The sequence below is a fragment of the Muscardinus avellanarius genome, assembly GCF_963383645.1.
Source record: "Muscardinus avellanarius genome assembly, chromosome: 12".
NCBI lineage: Eukaryota > Metazoa > Chordata > Mammalia > Rodentia > Gliridae > Muscardinus > Muscardinus avellanarius.
In genome coordinates this window covers 36754319-36776534 of record NC_137798.1, presented here as the reverse complement: position 1 = coordinate 36776534, position 22216 = coordinate 36754319, and the positions used below count along the sequence as shown (strand labels likewise).

At 42.9% G+C, this 22216-nt stretch overlaps 1 protein-coding gene across 3 annotated transcripts in view; it reads left to right on the top strand.

Moving 5' to 3' along the window:
* Nucleotides 1–8795: 8795 nt before the first annotated feature.
* STRN3 (striatin 3) overlaps nucleotides 8796–22216 on the top strand; it is a gene marked incomplete at both ends in the record, with an annotated part of 92839 nt that continues 79418 nt past the window's right edge. For all 3 annotated transcript variants that reach the window (XM_080707732.1, XM_080707731.1, XM_080707730.1), the window contains one exon: nucleotides 8796–9068. In XM_080707732.1, coding sequence (XP_080563858.1) covers nucleotides 8796–9068 — 273 coding nt within the window. The remainder of the gene's footprint in view (nucleotides 9069–22216) is intronic.

Genomic DNA, 22216 nt, shown 5'->3' with positions numbered 1-22216 from the left:
TCAGGCCAATCAGGCTCAGCATCATTATTAAAGCTGAGATGACTAGACATGATGTGCCACCTGGTGTGATGCAACAGGAAGTACACTAAGAGCACGGGATTCCCTATGGGGAAGAAGCTTTGTAAAAAAAAATCTTGACTCGAATCTAGCCTCTAGACTTAACTTCGTCTTCTTTTTTTTTTTTTTTTTTTTTTTTTTGGTGGTACTGGGGTTCCTGGAAGCCCTTCTACCTCCGGGATACACTCCCAGACCTATTTTTACATTTTTATTTAGAAACAGGGTCTCCTAAGCCAGCGCGCGAAGCTGGCTTCGAACCTGCGCGATCCTCCTGTCTCTGCCTCCCAAGCGTGGGGATTACAAGTGTGCGCCACCACGCCCGGCTTTTTTTCTCCATATTTCCTATAAATTTATAAGTTAAGTCTATGCTGGGCGTGGTGGCGCACGCTTGTAATCCCAGCATTTGGGAGGCTGAGATTGGAGGGCCGCGGTTCACGGACAGCCTCAGCTACTTAGTGAGACCCTGTTTCAAAAAAATTAAAGACTAAAAAATAGGGCAGGGGGTATAGCTTGAAGGTAGAATGCCCATGGGTTCCATCCCCAGACCCGCAAAAAAAAAAAAAAAGAAAATATGGAAAATAAAGAAATACGCTAAATGATACTATTAGATGTAACTCACCAAATGTGATCAATTCTATAGGATTAATGACCTGGTCTCTTTAAAAAAATAAATGACATGATGGGGTGAGGGGGACGCAAATAATGTGTAAAAGACCTAATGAAATAAGTAGATCATGTTTGGATCCTGATTATAAATCACTAGTTGTTAAAAAGATTATTAAGGATGTATGTTCTTGTGAGGTGTGGTAGTACCTGTTTGTAATCCAAGTACTTGGGAGGCTAAGACTGGAGGATCACAGGTTCGAGGCTAGCCTCAGCCATTTGGCAAGGCTCTCTGCAATTAAGTATTCTGTTTCAAAATAAAAAATACAATAGAGTTGGGAGTGTAGCTCAGAGGTAGAACACCCCTGGATTCAATCCTTAGCACCAAGGGAAAAAATAAAAATATGTACCACTGAAATAGTGCAAAACATAAGACTTACTTTATTTTTTTATTTTTTATTTTTTTATTTTTATTTTTTGCGGGTCTGGAGATGGAACCCAGGGGCATTCGACCTCCGAGCTACACCTACCCTGCCCTATTTTTTATTCTTTATTTTGAAGCCGGGTCTCACTGAGTTGCAGAGGGCCTCACTAAGTAGCTGAGGCTGTCCGCAAACTGTGATCCTCTGGTCTCAGCCTCCCGAATGCTGGGATTACAAGCATGCGCCACCATGCCCGGCTATGAGACTTACCTTAAAAATATTCCTCACACAGGGAAAAAAAGCATAGTAGATGTAATAAAAATGGCTAAATCTCAGTAATTATTGACGAGAGTTCACTAGACTTTAAAAACAATTCTTATATGATGGAAATCTATTAAAATAAAAAGTTAAATATAAAATGCCTCATAGGTATGAGATAGGATAGTGGTTCAAGGACAGCCTCAGCTAGTACTTAGTGAGGCCCTATGCAACTCATTGAGACACTGTTTTAAAATAAAGAATAAAAAATAGGGCTGGAGGTGACGCTCGGAGGTAGATGCCCCTGGGTTCCATCCCCAGTACTGAAAATGAAAAAAGTCTCACAGGCTGGGGGAGCAGCTTAGTGGTAGAACTTGTGCTTAGCATTCACAAGGTCCTGGATTCAATCCCTAGCACCAAAAACAAAGCCACAAATGTCTATGCGCAACACAATTTAAAGTATCTTACTGCTATACTAAAAGCTATTTTAAAAAAAAGCAATGTGAAATAGGAATTATCTTAAAATGTCTTTAAAAATTTTTAATCAGCCGGGCATGGTGGCGCACGCTTGTAAATCCCAGCATTCAGGAGGCTGAGACAGGAGGACTGCAGGTTCACGGACAGCCTTAGCTACTTAATGAGGCCCTTGCAACTCAGTGAGACTCTGTTTCAAAATAAAGAATAAAAAATAGGGCTGGGAGTGAGACTCGGGGTAGAATGCCCCTGGGTTCTACCTACAGCCCCGAAAATAAATAAATAAAGTTAATCCTTTTTTGTGGGATAATCGTCATGTACTTTAGATTGGCCTAGTAATAAAAAGGTAAAACTAAAGGTTACCATCATTTATAAATGTTATTATAAATATGTGTTTTGTGAAATTTTGCCAAAACCTTGCTAGGGCCTGGGTATAGGGCTCACTGGCAGAGTACATATCTAACATGCAGGCCATGGGCTCCAACCCCAGCATCAGAAAACCACAACTACCACTACCACCATAAAAACATCATTCTAAGATGGTCTTTAGCTCAGAATCCCCAGCTAGGTGTTCATGTCTGGTGTCATTTGAATGATAGTTGCCCCTGATGTTCCAGCGGGAGTCAAACCATATTTCCATGCTTGTTAAATTATTACCTTGGAAAGTTTTGGCTGTTTCCCATTCAGTCACATTTTCCAGTCATTTTGCTCTCATGTTTACAGACCTGGTTGTTCTCACTTAGCCAATGTCCAAGACAAACTTGGCTTCAAGCAATTTTTTTTTTCAATTTTGACATCTCTGTGAGTTAGCTATTATACAATATTATCACAGCCTACTTTTTTTTTTTTTTTCTGACTCATATTACCCAGGAGACAGTTCTGGAATGAACTTGGACTAGAAATTTATATAGCATCCTGAGTTGCTTAAAGGTTTTGGTGTCTATTTTCCGACAGTCCTTGAAGGTCCTTTTCTTTTGCATATAATATATTATTTGAATGATTCAAGTGCCCTGCATATATTGCTGTAAATTTCTTAGCCACAGCCATTACTGGAATGAGAAGCAGCAATCTGATCTCATTTGGCATGGTACAGCTTGGTGCAGGTCACAGCTGCTTCCTCCTTTTCTGTTCCATTTGCCTGATACAGTTTGCACCTCTGGTTCTGAACACGTCAGCTCTCAAAAAAAAAAAAAAAAAATCTTCCTCTGGGCTCTAATATTTGTTTGCTCTCTCTGCTTATAAATGCAAACACCCTGTCATTTCTCTAAGTGACCCAATCACACTGAACTACCTAAAGATAATTTCAAACATGCAAATGATTCAGGAATAAGAGACCTATCATTGGGCCCAGTGAAGGAGAGCAGGAAACAAAGTGGTGAAGGGAGACTTTGTATCCAAAAGTACATACACTCTCACAGATGTGATCTCTGAGTGGGAAGCTTCCTGTCCCAAGACTTGCAAAGGGACCAAAGACTCTTCACTTTAGCTTTCCTTCCCCAACATGGAGATAATATTGGTCACAATCTGCAGATGATATAAAAACGACTGAATGAGTGGATTGGTTACTTACTTACTTATGGTACTGGGGATTGAACCCTGGGGCATCCTACCGGCCTCATTTTATTTTTTATTTTGAAACAGGATCTCGCTAACCTGTGATCCTCCTGTCTCAACTGCCCAATTACTGGGATTAAAGGTATGCCTGGTGTCAGTGTTTATGAACCATTGTGAGTTCTTTGGCAGAAGGTTGTCAGATAATATGGCAGGCAAGGTATAAAACTGTATGTTTAGGTGAGTAATTACAGGATCTATTTAGCTATCTAAGGCACAGTCAAAATTCTCTGCCCATGAGGTATTGGAATACTTGGCAAGAAGGCATCTGAGTGTTATCTATTTCTGACTTACTTAAAAGCTTAGAATTCCTTAACATACTTTTGCTGATGTAATATATGTAAATAAAATAGGATGAGGACCTCTGGTCAAAAAATAGAAAAGGCACACAGGTGCCATGGGAAAGGAAAGAAAGACTCTAAAATTCTAAACTTATAAATAGGCATTCTCGGAGATTATCATGACTGGGAGACTCTGTGGGCAGGGAGGAGGGATGAACAGGACCTCAGAAAAGACAGAACAAACAGTAAGTGTCAAAGGTGAGACCCAGGAGAGGAAATGACTCAGCCACAGAAAATTCCAGTTAGGTGAGTTGTAGGTGACACTGTGGCTTGGGAGAACTCCACCTAAAGATGGCAAACTTTTAGAAAATCACTGCAGTGTCCTTAGGGGTAATGGATACAAAGCACAACATGTGTTGTCTACAAAATATTAGTACAACAGAGGAGAAAAATCTTGCTCTTCTGTATTTTCAATACTCAGGACAGTTCTAGTCACTGAACCTTAAAGAGACAGTGGGTATAATCACATCAAAAGCTGATAAAAATGACTGAAGCAAAGGAAAAATATATCAGTCTGACCTGAATTTATCCATTAAAGATTTGTTGAAGATCAACCTTATCCCAAACTTGAGGGTGTGGGTACAGTTGCAAACAATAGGGGAATAGCCTCTGTTCCTGTAGAAATTTGCAATTATGTGGATAAATGATCATGGACTAGGAAGAATATGGTCAAGAACTGACACATGGTTATAAAACCATGGCTGAAGTGATTGTAGACATATTGAATTGGAATTCCTGAATAATAAACACACTTGAACTTTTACTTATTTTGCAGTACTTGGCATTGAGCCCAAGGACATTCTACCTCTGAGCTACATCCTAGGGTCTCAATAGGTTGCTGAGAGTTTCGCTACTTGCTGAGGCTATCCTAAAACCTGCAATCCTCCTGTCTTAGCTACTCAAGTACTGGGATTACAGGCATGTGCTACCATACCCAGATACCTTTTTTTTTTTTTTTTTTTTTTTTTGCGGGTCTGGGGATGGAATCCAGGGGCATTTGATCTCCAAGCTACCCCCCCTGCCCTATTTTTTGTTCTTTATTTTGAAACAGGGTCTCACTAATTTGTGGAGGGCCTCACTAAGTAGCTGAGGCTGTCCGCCAACCACGATCCTCTAGTCTCAGCCTCCTGAATGCTCGGATTACAAGCGTGTGCCACCATGCCCAGCCCAGATACCTTTGAAGATTTTTATATACTTTTATTGGTGTAGTATAGTCTCACATTATAATATAAATCATGTTGATAATGACATACATTTAAGAGCGTTAAGAAACAGTGGGTAGGGTATAATCATAGCAAAAGCTAATCAAAATGACTAAAATGAAGAAAAAAGGTATCAGTCAAATATATCAGTTTGAAGACAGATCTGGACAATATACCAAGGAAACCAGAGTGACTGGTGCTAAGTTTTTTGCTTAAAATTAGACTGGCATCTTTGTGAGGATGGATTATGACTTCATGTCTTTTCGGTTCAGTGGGTCATCAGAGACTAACAAAGTATCTAAAATAATAGTAGCCAATCATTACAATTTAAAAACATAAATAACTCGAAAGCAAGAATTTATTGAACTTGTTAAGTGTAGTTTTTGCTTTCATAGTGTTTAGTATGAATGTTATTGCCCAGCATATACATAATTTAAGTATAGTAGACAGTCCCTGACTTTTGATGGTGAGATTTAAGATTTTTTGACTTTATAAAGGTGCAAAAGCGATACGTATTCAGTAGAAGCTATACTTAGGATTTTTATCTTTTCCTGGTCTAGGTATATGCGGTATACTTTCTCCTCGATGCCAGCCAGTACATCAAGCTATAGCTGCTGTGGACAATCACCAGGGTAAACAGCTGGTCTCTACCATGTACCGTGTTGCTGTGATGTTGAGTAGGTTGTATATCAAATGCAGTCCTAGATCGGGTTTATTAAAAGGGGAGGAGCATCTTTTTACAGCGATAGGCATGAGACACTAACAGGATAAAGTATAACTTCTAAATTAGGGACCTGGAAGGCTTTTTGGAGGAAGTAATGTTTGAACAAAGTTTTAAAGGAAGGAAGGAAGGAAAGAAAAACAAGGGAACAGATCATGTGTTAAATAACTTTGGAATAAAGCAGCATTATGCATCTGAGGAACCAGAACCAGTAGTTTGGCTGGAGAAAAATGGGGTGCCATGATGGTGTGATGGTAGACAAGGTGATAGGGATGATATATATCTTTGAAGGATGGTTATACACTATCTAAAATGTGGGCCTCAATCTGAATTTGGTGTTCACTAAAATATTTTAAGTGAAGGATGATCATCATGAATGATCTTTGTGAGGTCGAGAGAAAGGTACTAGAATGGCTGTTGGGCTTTGGATGTAGGGCTACTTAATAAAATAGATTACAGAAGAGGAGCAGAGTTTCATTTCCTTTCCTAGGGTGGGAGGAAAAGAAAAAAGGATTAGGAAGCCAGTCTTTTGTTGAACTGGAGGCACCAATGGGAAATAAAAGTATGCCTCCTTTTTTTCTTTTGATGCTATCATCATGCAGGTCAGCATACCTCTTGCAAAATATTTCTCAGTGCATGAGTATATGGGTCAGGAGGCAGTGTGTATTCCTGAGGTTTTTTTTTTTTTTTTTTTTTTTGCGGGTTTGGGGATGGAACCCAGGGCCATTCGACCTCCGAGGTACACCCCCTGCCCTATTTTTTAATTCTTTATTTTGAAACCGGATCTCACTGAGTTGCAGAGGGCCTCACTAAGTAGCTGAGGCTGTCCGCGAACCGCGATCCTCAGGTCTCAGCCTCCCAAATGATGGGATTACAAGCGTGTACCACCATGCCTGGCTTCTTTCTGAGTTTTTAATGTGCTATAGTCTCCTCCCTGTTCCAGGAAGACAAATGAATAAGCAGGCTGTATGCTGGTTACTACAAAATGGACAGAGTATGTGTCTGTATATACTAGAGACTGAACCCAGGAGCATTCTATCTCTAAGCTACAACCCTAGCTCTATTTTATTTTTTATTTATTTGGAGGGGGTACTGGGGATTGAACCCAGGAACATTCTACCCTTGAGCTATATTCCCAGCCCTATTGTGTGTGTGTGTGTGTGTGTGTGTGTGTGTGTGTGTGTGTCACCAGTAATGGAACCCAGGGGCACTGTACCTCAGAGCTACACCCCTAGCCCTAATTTTTTTTTTCAGTCTTTTTAACTTTGAAACAGGGTCTCACTGACTTGCAAATGGCCCCACTAAGTAGCTGAGGCCATGAACTGCAATCCTCCTGTCTCAGCCTCCCAAATGCTGAGATTACAAGCGATTCCACCATGCCCGGTTGAGAAATAGTTAATAGTACTGTGATCTAAGACCTCATTTCATATATAAACATGGCAATCTGCTCTTCATTAAACTATATTAACAGTAAAGCAAACATAATAAAACATGTACTACTTGGCTCTTTGAAATTACATCTGAGTGCTCATGTATATAATTCTTAAGTGAAAATTTTATTGGCTTTTGCAGTGAAGAAAAAAATTTTAGAAAATGTGACCAATTAGTATGCAATTGTCCTGTACAGCTGTGAATACTGAGTCTCTTTTCCTTGTTGTGTTGTTAAACTTTTTTTTTTTTAACCCAGAAGTCTTCCACCACTGAGCAGCCCTTTTTATTTTTAATTTTGAAACAGGGGCTTGCTAAGTTACCCACCTGTGATCTTCCTGTAGGCCTCCTAATCACTGGGATTACAGGCATGTGCCATCACACCTGGCTTGTTAAACATTTCTGTTCTACTTTTCATGGTCATTATTTTATGGTTATTAGCTGTAGTGTGATTAAACTTCCTATGAAACTAAACACAAAAATACACACTACAATACTTATTAGATTAACCTTGTCTTCTATGTGTATAGTATTTCACTCAAAAAAATTTAGGACTCAGGAAAACATATTTGATTTTAAGTTGTATTCACAATGCGCTTATTTTCTACTTCGATCTAAGTATTTTGCCATTAGTGACAGTATTTGTGAGTTCATTCTCTTCTAGTTAGTCTCCTCCTACGTTACCTTTATCCTTTCATTCACTATCCTTAAGAACTAAAGGATTTCACGGCCTCTTTCCCCAGGGGGACGTGGGGAATGAAAGCAGTCAGTCCCTCCTGCTCCTCTCAAACTTCCCAAGCACAGCCCACCGCAGAACGGGAAAGCAGAACAAGTTCCGAGGCAGCCGGGTGCCAGAAATGGGACTAAAGCCGGAGCTCCAGGCGGAGACCAGGAATCAGCGACCACGTTTGGAAAAGTCTGGGCTGTGCGCCGAGGGAGAACGTCCCCCAAACCCCGGGAACTGCGTGGTGCTAAGAAACGGGTGATGGAGCGAGCGGCGAGCAGAGCAAGAGGCCCGACCCGTAGGGGCTGCCTCAAACACGCCGAGAATGCCGGAGGTGCGTCGGGCATCCAGGACCCGCTGCGGCCGGAGAGGCGAGCCGGGCTGGCTCCCGGGGAGCCCAGCGAGGGGAAACGGAGCCCGAGGGCTCCTGCGCCGAGGAAACAGAACCCGGAAGCCAGAGGCGGACCAGATCCCCAGAGTCCGAGCGGAACCCGAGAGTCGGTCGCCACCGCCACACACCCGGAGCCGGCCAGGGGGCGGGACCGAGCTCTTTCCCCGCCCCTCGCAGCGACGGCCCCAGTGCGCCTGCGCGGGGTGAGGCCGCGCTCTATTTGGCTATTAGGCGTGCGGCGCCGGCGACGTTCTATACCCGGCATGCTGTGCGGGCGCGGCGGCCCTACGTCGATCCCCTTCCCAACCCTGCCCCTCTCCCCGCCCGCCGCGGCCCCCCCTTTCCCTAAAGTGAGTGAGTGAGACGGGCAGATGGAGGAGGGACTGTAATGGCGGCGGCCGGCAGCTCCCTGCTCTGACCCGCGGCAGCACACGGCGACGACCCCCTGCCCGCCCCTCTCCCGCCCGGCCTGCGCCCCGCCGTCGGCGCGGGGCCACCGCCCCCCGCCCTTCCCCCGGCTGCCGGCGTCTCGCCCTGCGCCCCGGCCGGGGCCCCCACACACAATGGACGAGCTCGCCGGCGGCGGCCCGGGGATGGCGGCCCCTCCCCGGCAGCAGCAGGGGCCTGGGGGGAACCTGAGCCTTTCGCCCGGAGGGAACGGGGCGGCGGGCGGCGGGGGTCCCCCGGCCTCCGAGGGAGCGGGCCCCCCGGCAGGCCCCGAGCTGTCCCGGCCGCAGCAGTACACCATCCCGGGGATCCTGCACTACATCCAGCACGAGTGGGCTCGGTTCGAGATGGAGCGGGCGCACTGGGAGGTGGAGCGGGCCGAGCTGCAGGTACCTGGCCGGGTCGGGGTGCGGGACGGGCCGCCGCGGCGGGGCTGCGGGCGGGGGTGGGGCCGGGCGGCCTCGGCCGGAGCCCGCGCCCTGGCACCTACCTGGAGGCGCGGGGTGACGCTCCTGGCGGCGCTCGCGCGGGCCCCCTCCCCCTTTCCCGCAGAAAGCTGGCCCCAGCCCTCACTGGCTACGCGGTGCGGGCCTCCTCGGGGCAGCCATTTTGGCTTTTAGTATGGCGTCTGCGGGGGCTCCTCCGGAGGCGGCCTTGCCTGGCCTCCGGGTGTTGGGGCCGAGCTCCACTCTGCCAGAGTCCGGCGTGGGGCAGCCGGGCACAGAGTTGGCTCTCGTGTACTCCCTTAGAGATCGAGAAGCGGAGGAAACGGTCTGCGATGGGCATCTCACCTCATTTCCCGGACCAACCCCCTTTTCCAGTTTGGCCTGTCTGGCCCCCTCCCCCGCAACTTGGTGCGCGGCTGCCCTTTGACAGCCACGCGTCTTTCTTGGCTACTACCGGGCACAATAGCTTGCGACTGACCTGGGAAGTTTTCACTGCCCACTGTCAACTCTTAAGTACCGACTTACCTGGGATGCTGCTTAACTCACTGGATTCTCTTTAGTTCTTCCTTACTTGGTGACTCATCAAGGTTTTTAACACTGAATTTTTTTTTTTTTTTTTTTTTGGTTTGCTTGACTACTCTTCACTAGACTTACTCTCTCACTTTGATTAATTTTTATACAAAACCAAACCAGATTGTGTTTTGTTTGTGAAACGTCTGAGAGAATGTTAGTTCGAAGTAAAACGTACTTGTCTAACGATACTAATTCTTGAAGCAAACTTAAATGGCCTCAGGACCCTTCATGTTTAAGCCTGACTAGTTCCTCTTGATGGAAACCTTTGATAGGCCACAATACCCGACTTTTTGAGAATATTACTAGTCTAGGGCTCATGCCTTGGATTTAAAAATTGCTGCATCCTTTTGAAAGGGTTATTTAACTTCTTTGGATGTTTGTTTTTATTTTTAAATGTCTTCTCAGGGCAGATTTAGCATGCATCTAAATTGTGTTGCACCTGTTCTTCATACTGTTATACATTTAGGATGTAAGCAGTATTGTTCGTTGTCATTATGCCTCTGGGAAACAGTTAAGAAAATGTGTTGAAGGAAGATTGTATTAATATAGAAGGGGTGTCCTCACTTCAGATAAATGTGACACTTCTGTTTGTTTGTTTTTGTGCTACTGGGGATTAAGCCCAGGAGAATTTTTGTGTGTTTGTGTGTGTGTGGTAGTGGGGATGAAACTCAGGCATTCTACCTTTGAGCTACACCCCCAGCCCTATTTTTTTATTCTTTATTTTGAAATAGGGTCTCACTGAGTTGCAAAGGGCCTCACTTAAGTAGTAGCTGAGGCTGTCAGGGAACCTCTATCCTCCTTTCTCAGCCTCCCAAATGCTGGGATCACAAGCGTGCCACCTATTGGGCCCAGGGGCATTTTACCTCCGAAATTTATTTTGAAACAGGGAGCTTACTAAGTTGCTGAGGCTGTCCTTGAACCTGCGATCCTCCTGTCTCAGCCTCCCAAGTAGTGGAATTACAAACATGTCCCACCAAACTGGGCTTCAGTTTGATTTTGAATTAGTAAACTTTTGATTCTAGAAAGTGGGTGAAGTTAAACTTTGTGTGTGTGAATGGTCTTGGAGATTGAACTCAGGGCATTCTACCTCTGAGCTACCACACCCAGGTGTGTTTTTATTTTGAAACAGGGTCTTGCTAGGTTGTGGAGAAATTCACTGAGTTGCTGAGGCTGATCTTGAACCTATAAACCTCCTGTCTCTTCCTAGCATGTACTGGAATAACAGGCATGTGCCACAACACCTAGCTTGAAGAAAAACTTAAGAAGTAAGAATACACATATATTTTGACACTTTTAGTCAATTAAGAGTTTTTGAATTGTATTGTATCATACTGTTGGGCTTTAAAAAGCATAATTTTCAAAAGGCTTAGGGCAAAATTGCCTGTGGCTTCTTTTAGTTTGTGTACAGTCTGCTTTTGGGATTTGTAGAGTTCCATTGGTATACAACTTTTTGTGTACACTATGCTACAAACTAAATTTTCTGTTAGAATATAGTGAAGATACCAAAGCATTTAAAAATGGCATTCAGGCTTGGGCCTATTAAATAATACTTCACCAGTTCCTGATATTTTTGACCTTTGTACTGTGCATCGGTTTTTTTTTTTTTTTTTTTCTTTTGGTTTTTTCCCCCTTGGTACTGGGGATGGAACCCAGGGGCATTCTACTTCCGAGCTACACCCCAAGCCCTATTTTTTATTCTTTATTTTGAAACTGGGTCTCACTGAGTTGTAAAGGCCTTACTAAGTAGCTGAGGCTGTCAGCGAACCACGATTCTCCTGTCTGATTCTTCTGTCTCAGCCTTCTGAATGCTGGGACCTCCTGAATGTTGGGATTACAAGTGTGCGGCACCACAACTGGCAAATCTTTATGTTAACGAAACCTATGTTGTTTGCTCTCTCTCTTTTTCCTTCCACTTTTCTCTTTAGCAGTAACAGATAAGTACTGTAAGGAAAATTCCTTTGTTTGCTTTCAGTTCATCTACTGTTGGTTTGGTAGTTCCAATATAGCCAGTTAGTATTTTCTGATTGTATTGAAGAGGTATTGATAAAGTGTTTCTTAATTTTTTCCCAGGGATTTTTATCCTTTCATACTGATTCTTTTGGAATAAATGTTTATGATTGTGTTTATGTGGTTGAGTATGTGTTATTTACTTACTTATTGATTGATTGATTGATTGATTGATTCATACTGGGGATACAACCCAGGGACAGTCCACCTCTGAACTATACCTCCCAACCCAGTTTTATTATTTCATTTTGAAAGAAGGTCTCACTAAGTTACTGAGGCTGCCCAAGAACCTGCAATCCTCCTGTCTCAGTCTCCCAAGTATTGAGATTACAAGCATGCACCACCATGCCTGACCCAATATACATGCCTCATCCAACATAGACATTTAAAAAGGTGCATCTCAGGCCAGGCATGGTGGTGCATGCTTATAATCCCAGCATTTGGGAGGCTGAGACAGAAGGCTCATTTCATGATTCACAGACAGCCTCAGCTACTTATGCCCTTTGCAACTCAGTGAGACCCTGTTTCAAAATAAGGAATAAAAAATAGGGCTGGGGTTGTAGCTCAGAGGTAGAATGCCTCTGGATTCCATCCCCATTACTGCCAAAAAAAAGTATCTCAGAAAAACTGAAAGTACCTAAAACAAATTCTGTATTTGACACAAACCTGAGACCCTAACTAAGCAACCACCCCATTTTTTTTTTTTTTTTTTTTTTAAGAAATACACAGCACAAGCCAGGGATTATGTCACACAGCTGTAATCCTCTACTTGGATGGCTGAGACAGGAGAAACAGGTTCAAGACCAGTCTCAAGCCGGGCATGGTGGCTCACTCTTGTAATTCCAGCATTTGGGAGGCTGATCCAGGGAGGATCGCGGTTTGTGGACAGCCCCAGCTACTACTTAGTAAGGCCCTTTGCAACTCAGCGAGACCCTGTTTCAAAAAAATAAAAAATAAGGCTGGCGATATAGCTTGGAGGTAGAATGACCCTGGGGTTCAATCCCTGGTACCGCAAAAGAAAAAAAAAAAAAAAGACCAGTTTCAGGTCAGATTTACTGACACACACTTGTTATCCCAGTACTTTTGGAGGCTGAGACAGGAGAATCTCAGGTTCAAGGACAGCCTTAGCAAGGAGTGAGACTCTCATCAACCCTGTAAGACCTGAGTTGGATCCCCAGAGAGACAGAGGGCGAGAAAGAGAAACATAAAACACACAGACCCAGACCAGCCTCAGCAGCTGTGGTACTGGGAGTGGAACCTAGGCACATTTTACCTCCAAGCTATACCAAGCTATGAGTGTTTTATTGGAACAAATAGGACCGGAAGTGAGCGGAACTAAATGCTCGGAACGAAAGTTCAGCGATAGCGTGCTTTATCGGAACAAATAGACAGGATCGGAAGTGAGGGGAACTAAAATGCCCTCACTAAGTAGTAGCTGAGGCTGGCTTGGAACCTGCGTGATCCTCCTGTCTCTGCCTCCCACGTGCGGGGATTACAAGCGTGTGCCACCAGCCCGGCTCACAAGACCTTGTTTTAAAAACAAAATAGCCAGGTATGGTGGTCCCTGGGTGGGGGTGTAACTTAGAGTGCCCATGGGTTCATTCCTCAGTTCTGCTAAATAAACAAAGTATGTGTTGAAGTTGCTGGGTGTGATGGTGCACTCTTGTAATCCCAGTACTTGGGAGGCTGAGACAGGAGGATCACAGGTTTGATGCCAGCCTCAGCTACTTAGTGAAGCCCTCCATAACTTAGTGAGACCGTGTTTCAAAAATAAAGAATAGAAAGCCGAGCGTGGTGGTGCATGCTTGTTATCCTAGCTTTTGGAAGGCTGAGACAGGAGGATTGCGGTTCGCGGACAGCCTCATCTGCTTAGGCCCTTTGCAACTCAGTGAGACCCTGTTTCAAAATAAGGAATTAAAAATTAGGGCTGGGGTTGCAGCTTGGAGATAGAATGTCCCTGGGTTCCTTCCCCAGTACTGCAAAAACAAAACAGAAAGAATAAAAAATAAGACTGGGGATGTAGCTCAGAAGTAGAATGCCACTGGGTTGTCTTCATTACCTCAAGAAAATAAAATCTGTGTTCAATGTATATGTTTATATGTATGTAAAATGTACTTGTAAAAGTGTATATGTTGTGGTTTTAGTGAAACATCCATGGATTTAAATATAAACTTAAATGTTAATAAAGATAACACTGAAATAAGACACCATGTTGTTATGTACACTCTTGGGTGCACTGATCATCTATATTACTCTTATTATTATTGAGACAAGATCTGGTCATGTTGCCCAGGCTGCACCAGATTCTGGGCTCAAGTGATCCTCCTGCCTTATTCTTTTTTTTTTTTTTTTTTTTTTTTTGGTGGTACTGGGGTTCCTGGAAGCCCTTCTACCTCCGGGCTACACTCCCAGACCTATTTTATATTTTTGAAACAGGGTCTCTTACGCCAGCGCGGCTGGCTTCGAACCTGCGTGATCCTCCTGTTTCTGCCTCCCAAGTGCGGAGATTACAAGCGTGCGCCACCATGCCCGGCTATTTTATATTTATTTTGAAACAGGGTTTTGATAAGTTATGGAGGGCTTCACTAAATTGCTGAGTCTGTCCTTGAACCTGAGATCCTTGTTTTCAGCCTCCCAAGTACTGGGATTATATGTGTGTACCACCATGCCAGGTTAAAGCCCGCCCGCCCGCCTGCCCGCCCTCCCTCCCTCCCTCCCTCCCTCCCTCCCTCCCTCTTCCTTTCTCTTTCTTTCTTTCTTTCTTTCTTTCTTTCTTTCTTTCTTTCTTTCTTTCTCTTTCTCTTTCTTTCTTTCTTTTGTGGTTCTGGGGATGGAACCCAGGGACATTCTACCTCCGAGCGACACCCCCAGCCCTATTTTTTATTCTTTATTTTGAAATAGGGTCTCAGTGAATTGCAAAGGACCTCAGCAAGTAGCTTGTCCACGAACTGTGATCTTCCTGTCTCAGCCTCTAAATGCTGGGATTATAAGCATGCGCCACCACAACCAGCTTAAAGCTCTCTTATTTCTGATGCTTCTTTACCTGGGTCTCAGCTATAGTAAAGTGGTTCCTTAACAAGGGTGCCAGTCAGAATCACTTGTGGAACTTTATAAAATATGTAGGCCTTTGTGTTATCCTCCAAAGATTTGATTTGGTCTAAGGCTTGAGACAAATGGATTGATTATTCATGAGTTTTGGCAATTCATGTGATATAAAAATTATAACTGCCATTTAATCTGCACTATACACTTATGAGGTAGGTATTATTCCTATTTACAGATCAGACAAATTTAGATGTGTTAAATAACTTCTCAAGGTCTTCCAGCTCTAAGTATTGCATCTGAGGTTTGAAATCAGGTTTGTTTGATTCCAAAGATTGAAGTATTATTACTACTTTTGCAGCCACTATTTGTCGTCTTTGCTTTTTTTCCTTTGTGAAACTGGGAACGGAACCTAGGGCCTTGTGCATGCTGGGCAAGTGTTCTACCACTAAAATGTAACCCTAGCCCACTAACATTTTATTTCATTTATTTATTTATTTTTTCAGTATTGGGAATGAAACCCAGGGGCATTCTAATACCTTCAAGTTATACCACCAGCCCAATTTTTTTTTCTTTATTTCAAAACAAGGTCTCACTGAGTTGCAAAGGGCCTCACAAAGTAGTTGAGGCTGGCTTCGAACCTGGTATAATCCTCCTGTCTCAGCCTCTCAAATACTGAGATTACAAGCATGCGCAACCACTCCCAGCTAGCATTTTTTTAAAAATAGAAATAGAATTTGGCTTATAATTCTGTGTCTAGTAGTATGTGGCACACACTACCTGAATACACTTCAACAAAGTTTTTTTGAGCCTCCAATTGATGTTCCAGGCCTAGTTTATGCATATCACAAATAAGTCCTTATATTTTTCTCTGTAGTTGGTATGTAATAAATACACTTCTGAGCCAAATATGATGGCACATGCCTGTAATTCCAGTACTTGGGGGCTGAGACAGGGGGATCTCAGGTTCAGGACCAGCCTCAACAAGAGGCTGAGACTGATAACAAGACTCTAAGCAACCTGGTGAGATCCTCTTTTAAAATAAAACTTTCAAAGTGGCTGGGGTAAATCAAAGATTTAAAAGGAGCCTGGGTAGGGGCTCAGAGGTAGAGTACCTCTGGGTTCAACCTCTAGTACCCCATCCCCACAAAGTACCTCTGCTGTATACAGAATGCTTGCTTGCCAACTAGCAGACATATGACATAGCTAACAAAAATAGGAATAAAAAATGACATAGCTAAGAAGAATGAATAAAAAATTTCTGAAATCTTAAACCTTTATACATTTTGGGGGGCAGTACTAGGGATTAAACTCAGGGCTTTACACATACTAGGCACGTGCTTTCTTACTAAGTTCCACTTCTTTTTGTTTTTTTTTCCCCCTGTAGTACTGGGAATGGAACCCAGGGGCATTCTGCCTCTGAGTTAAAACCCCAGTCCCTATTTTTTATTCTTTCTTTGGAAACAGGGTCTTTCACTAGGTTGCAAAGAGCCTAAGTAGCTGAGGCTGGCCATGAACCTGGATCCTCCTGTCTCAGCTTCCCAAAATGCTGGGATTACAAGTGTGCACACCATGCCCAGCTACACTTCAAGTTTTTTTTAAAATTTTGAGATAGTTGCCCACATTGGCCTCCAACTTGGTGATCCTGCTAAGCCTCCTGAATAGTGGAGATTACAGGTGTGCAGCTCCATACTTGGGTGCCATCATACATATTTGCTGTTATTCAGTTTTTATTTCAAATGATGATGATAGTAAAGTTAAACTATTTTTTTTTTTCGGAACTGGGGATCGAACCCGAGTCATTCTACCTCTGAGCTACACCCCCAGCCCTATTTTTTATTCTTTATTTTGAAACAGGGCCTCCCTAAGTTGTGGAGGGTGTCACTAAATAGCTGGGGTTGGCTGCAAACCTGTGATCCTCTTGTATCAGCCTCCCCAATACTGGGATTATATAGTGCACCACCACACCTGGCTAGAGTTATTTATTTATTTTCTCTGTGGTGCTGGGGCTGGGATTAAACTCAGGGTCATTCTACCTCTCCTCCTATTCCTATTCCTCCTCCTCCTCCTCCTCCTCCTCCTCCTCCTCCTCCTCCTCCTCCTCCTCCTCCTCTTCCTCCTCCTCTTCCTCCTCGTTTTGCAGTACTGGGGATGAAACATAGGGCCCCAGTCTATTTTTAATACTTTATTTTGAAACAGGGTCTCACTGAGTTGCAAAGAACCTCATTAAGTAGTTTAGGCTGTCCGCTAACTGCAATCCTCCTGTCTCAGCCTTTAGGATGCTGGGGTTACAAGCATGTGCCATCACGCCCAGCTTCTTTATTTAGAAACACATCTCACTAAATTGCAGAGGCCTCACTAAGTAGCTAAGGCTGGCCCTGAACCTGCAATATTGCTGTCTAAGCCTCCCAAACTCTGAGATTACAAGGGTATACCACCATATCTGGCTCTAGAGTTAAACTTTTTAAAAAAAATAATATAATTAAGAGTTTACCCCTTTACATCAGCCCTATTTCGTTTTGAAGCCCTAGAAAAAAGTTTAAGGACCATTGATCTAAAATTTTCTTGATACTTTTTACTCATTAACCTCGTTCTATAGCCTGCCATTTTGCTCTACTTTCCCTTAATTCCTTCTGAACACTTTGTAGAAAATTATTTTTTTTTTTCTGAGTTGACCTTCAGATTGCCAGTTCCTGTGGTCTCACACACCATATGTACTTAACCTACACTTTTTGCTATTGACTATTTCTTCCTCAAAATCCTTTCCTTTGACTTCCACTCTATTCTTTGTTTTCCTTTTGGCCCACTTACAAGTTTTTGTAGTATGTTACCTTTACTTTCTTTATCTTTTTTTCTTTTTTTGTGGTACTGGGAATGGAACCCAGAGGCATTTGACATTCAAGCTACACCCCCTGCCCTATTTTTTATTCTTTATTTTGAAACAGGGTCTCGCTGAGTTGCAGAGGGCCTCACTTAAGTAGCTGAGGCTGTCCACGAACCGCGATCCTCCGGTCTCAGCCTCCCAAATGCTGGGATTACAAGTGTGTGCCACCACGCCCGGCTTGTTATATTTTTTGAACACTTTTTTATATGGTGGACATTAAGTTCTTCAGTCATGTCTTAGCTCTTTTAATTTTTATAAAGCCCCTAAAAGTATTTTTTTAGATCTGAAGTATAAGAAATACTTAACCATCTAAAGAATATTCTATTTGGAAGTAACAGCATTAGCAGAAGTTCTAAAGCAAGAAAAAGCCTTATTGAACGTGTGTGAGCTGGCCTGTAGTGACTCAAAGGGCCATGTAATACAGCTTTACTACCCTAAAATAGATTCTAATTCAGCAATTCTTAATTTTGGGAGATTACTGTCCCCTTTGCATATACAGTGAAAGGTATGGAGCCTCTTTTAGTTAGAATAAGAAAAAAGGGTTAGAAATTTTTGCTTAGAATGGCCTACGTAGCCTCACCATTGACCTAAGGAAATAACCCTGATTTAATCTGTGCTTTTTATTTCAATGCTACCACTGTCTTACTTCAGGTTGGTTTCTTTGCATACACTGTTCCTCATTTGAGTTTATTCTCTTGTAAGTATTGTATTATGTATAACCTTGCTTTAGTGTTTCATTATGGAGATTTTCAAACAAGTACTTAAGATAGTATTGTTACCTCCCATAAACCTGTCAGTCACTTAAAACAGTAACAACTCATGACTAGTCTTGCTTTAACTTTACTTCTATTTCTCCCCATTCCAGATTATTTTGAAGCAAATCTTAAATTCATACCTTTTTTTTTTTTTTCGGTACTGAGAATTGAACCCAGGGGCATTCTTCCTCCGAGGTACACTCCCAGCCCTATTTTTTATTCTTTTTTTTTTTTTTTTTTTTTTTTTTTTTTTGCAGGTTATGGGGTAGAACCCAGGGGCATTTGACCTCCAATTTACACCCTCTGCCCTATTTTTTTTTTACACTTTATTTTGAAACAGGGTCTCACTAAGTTGCAGAGCGCCTCACTAAGTAGCTGAGGCTGTCCGCAAACTGCGATCCTCCAGTCTCAGCCTCTCGAATGCTGGGATTACAAGCGTGCGCCACCACCCCTGACCCGTTTTTTATTCTTGATTTTGAAACAGGGTCTCAGTAAGTACAGAGGAGGACCTCACCAAGTATCTCAGGCTGGCCATGAACCTGTGGTCCTCCTGTCTTGGCTTCTCAGTACTGGGATTACAAGCGTGTGCCACCACGCCTGGCTATGGTTCATATAATTTTATTGATGCATATTTCAGTATTGATCAAAAGGTAAGAGTTTTAAAAAAACAATGCAGCATCATTGTAGTTGTAGATGAATTAGCAATTCCTTAATATCCAATACCCAGTGTTCATGTTTTCAGTTTTCTCAGTTACCTTTTTATTGTGTGTGGTGCTGGGGATTGAACCCAGGGACATTCTACCTCCGAACTACACCACTAGCCCTATTTTTTATTTTGAAACAGGGTCACACTGAGTTGCAAAGGGTCTAACTAGCTGAGGCTGTCCTCAAACTTTGATTCTCCTGTTTCAGCCTCCCAAAACCTGAATTATAAGTGTGCCCCACCACACCCAGTTGAATATTTCTTAAAAATGAGATAATGAGCTGGGTGTGATATTGCACACCTTTATTCCCAGTACTTGGTGAGGCTGAGACAGAAGGATCATGGGTTCACTACCAGCCTCAGCAACTTAGTCTGTCATCAATTTAGTGATACCCTATTTCCACGTAAAAATAAATAAAATATTGGGAGGTGGAGATAGGAGGATCGCGCAGGTTTGAAGCCAGCCATGCTGGCTTAAGAGACCCTCTTTCCAAATTTAAAAAAGTATAAAAATAGGTCTGCGAGTGTAGCCCAGAGGTGGAAGGGGTTCCAGGAACCCCAGTACCACCAAAATAAATAAATAAATAAATAAATAAATAAATAAATAATAAATAAAAGGGTTGGGGATATATCCCAAAGTTAAATTTCCCCTGGGGTAATAGAATAAGGGGCTTTTGCTGGGTACTGGCATTTGAACAGGAGTACTGGCATTTGAACCCAAGGATATTCTACCTCCAAGCTACACCCCTAGCTCTTTTTGTTTTTATTTATTTATTTATTTATTTATTTATTTAATTTTTTGCGGGTCTGGGGATGGAACCCAGGGGCATTTGATCTCCGAGCTATACCCCCTGCCCTAATTTTTATTCTTTATTTTGAAACCGGGTCTCACTGAGTTGCAGAGGTCCTCACTAAGTAGCTGAGGCTGTCCGCGAACCACGATCCTCCGGTCTCAGCCTCCTGAATGCTGGGATTACAAGCGTGCGCCACCACGCCCGGCTGTTTTTGTTTTTAAACAGGGTCTTTTTTTTTTTTTTTTTGTACTGGGGATTGAACCCACAGGAATTCTACCTCTGAGCTACACCCCCAGCCCTATTTTTTTTTTTTTTAATTCTATATTTTGAAACAGGATCTCACTGAGTTGCAAAGGGTCTCACTATGTAGCCGAGGCTGTCCTTGAACCTCATCCTCCTGTCTCAGCCTCCCAAATGCTGGGATTACAAGCTTGAGCCACCATGCCTGGCTTGAAACAGGGTCTTGCTAAGTTCCTGAAAGTATCTCTACATTGCTGAGGCTGTTCTTGAACCTTTGATCTTCCTTTCTCAGCACTCCCTCCCATTTTAATTTTTTTTTTTTTTTTTTTTTTGGTGGTACTGGGGTTCCTGGAAGCCCTTTTACCTCGGGGCTACACTCCCAGACCTATTTTTACATTTTCATTTTGGAAACAGGGTCTCCTAAGCCAGCGCGCGGCTGGCTTCGAACCTGCGCGATCCTCCCTTCTCCGCCTCCCAAGCGTGGGGATTACAAGCTTGCGCCACCACGCCCGGCTCCCATTTTAAATTTTGAAACAAGGTCTTGCTAAGTTTCTGAGGTAGGCTTTGAACCTCTGATCCTCCAGTCTCAGCTCTCAGGTATTGGGATTACAGGTATTTGCACCACTATGCCCAGCTGTAAATTAATTTTTACTTTCAAATTGTGTGCCTTTTTGCAAACAAGCACATTCCCTCCCTTCCCCCCTCATAAATTATTTTTTAGAGCAGGTTTAGGTTTACAGCAAAATTGAATAGTTTCCACATAACCCTTTTTCCCTGAGCCTTCTCCATCATCAGCATACCCCCCAGTGTGGTGCTTGTTGCAGTTGGTAAGCCAACACTGACACTTTATCATCACTCAAAAACTGATGTTTATCCACTTTCATAGTATACAGAGTACTGTCACTGCCCTAAAATCCCCTCTGCTTTTCCTCTTTCCCTCCCTCCCCCGAAGACCCCGGCACTGCTATTCTTTTAGCTGCCATAGAATTTCATATAGTTGAAATCATACAGTATGTACGTAGCCTCTTAGTAATACGCAAGGTTTTTGTGACTTGATTATTTCTTTTTAGAGCTGAGTAATACTCTGTTGTACTGATGGACTAGTTTATATGTTTATTTGAAGGGCATTTTGATCTCAAGTTTTGGCAATAAGTATATAAAATGGCTATACGTTTCTGCATGTGGGGTTTTGTGTAAGTTTTCAAGTAATATGAGTAAGTATCAATGGTCGTGATTGCTGGATCATATATTTTGAATACAACTGGCAAAAGTCTTCCAAAATAGGCTGTACATTTTGTATTCTTTCAAGCAAAGAATGAGAGTTGAGAGTTCCTTTTGGTTCACACCTAGCATTTGAAGTTAAGTGCTTTTAGATTTTACTCATTCTGATAGGTGTGTAGTGGTATCCTTTTTTCCCAATGAAATACAGTGTTTAACATCCTATTTATGCTTATGTGAGTATTTGCGTCAGTGAAATCTGTCTAGACCTTATTGGGGGGCAATTACTAGGAACTGAACCATGCTAAACAAGCAGTCTGTCACTGATGTACATTCATGACTCTCTTTTATTTTATTTTGAGATGGGATCTCACCTAAGTGGTTCAGGCTGGCCTTAAATTTACAATCCTTCCACCTCAGACTCCCAAGTACCTGGAATTACAGATGTATGCCACCGTGCCTGGGTGTTTAGAACTTCTATACATTTTAAAATTGTATTCTCAGGCTGGGCGTGGTGGCGCACGCTTGTAATCCCTGAGCTTGGGAGGCGGAGACAGGTGGATCGGGCAGGTTCGAAGCCAGCCGCGCTGTTTTAAGAGACCCTGTTTCCACATTAAAAAAAAAAAAAGTATAAAATAGGCCTGGGCGTGTAGCCCGTGGTAGTGTTAGCTGGTGGTAGAAGGGCTTCCAGGAACCCCAGTACCACCAAAAAAAAAATAAAATAAAATAAAAAATAAAAAAATTTTAAAAAATTAAAAAATTAAAAAAAAATTGTATTCTCAGACTGGGATGCATCTCAGTAGTAAACCACTTTCCTTGAATGTATGAGGCCCTGGGTTTTGTCCTTACTACCAAAAAAGAAAAGAAAACAGAAA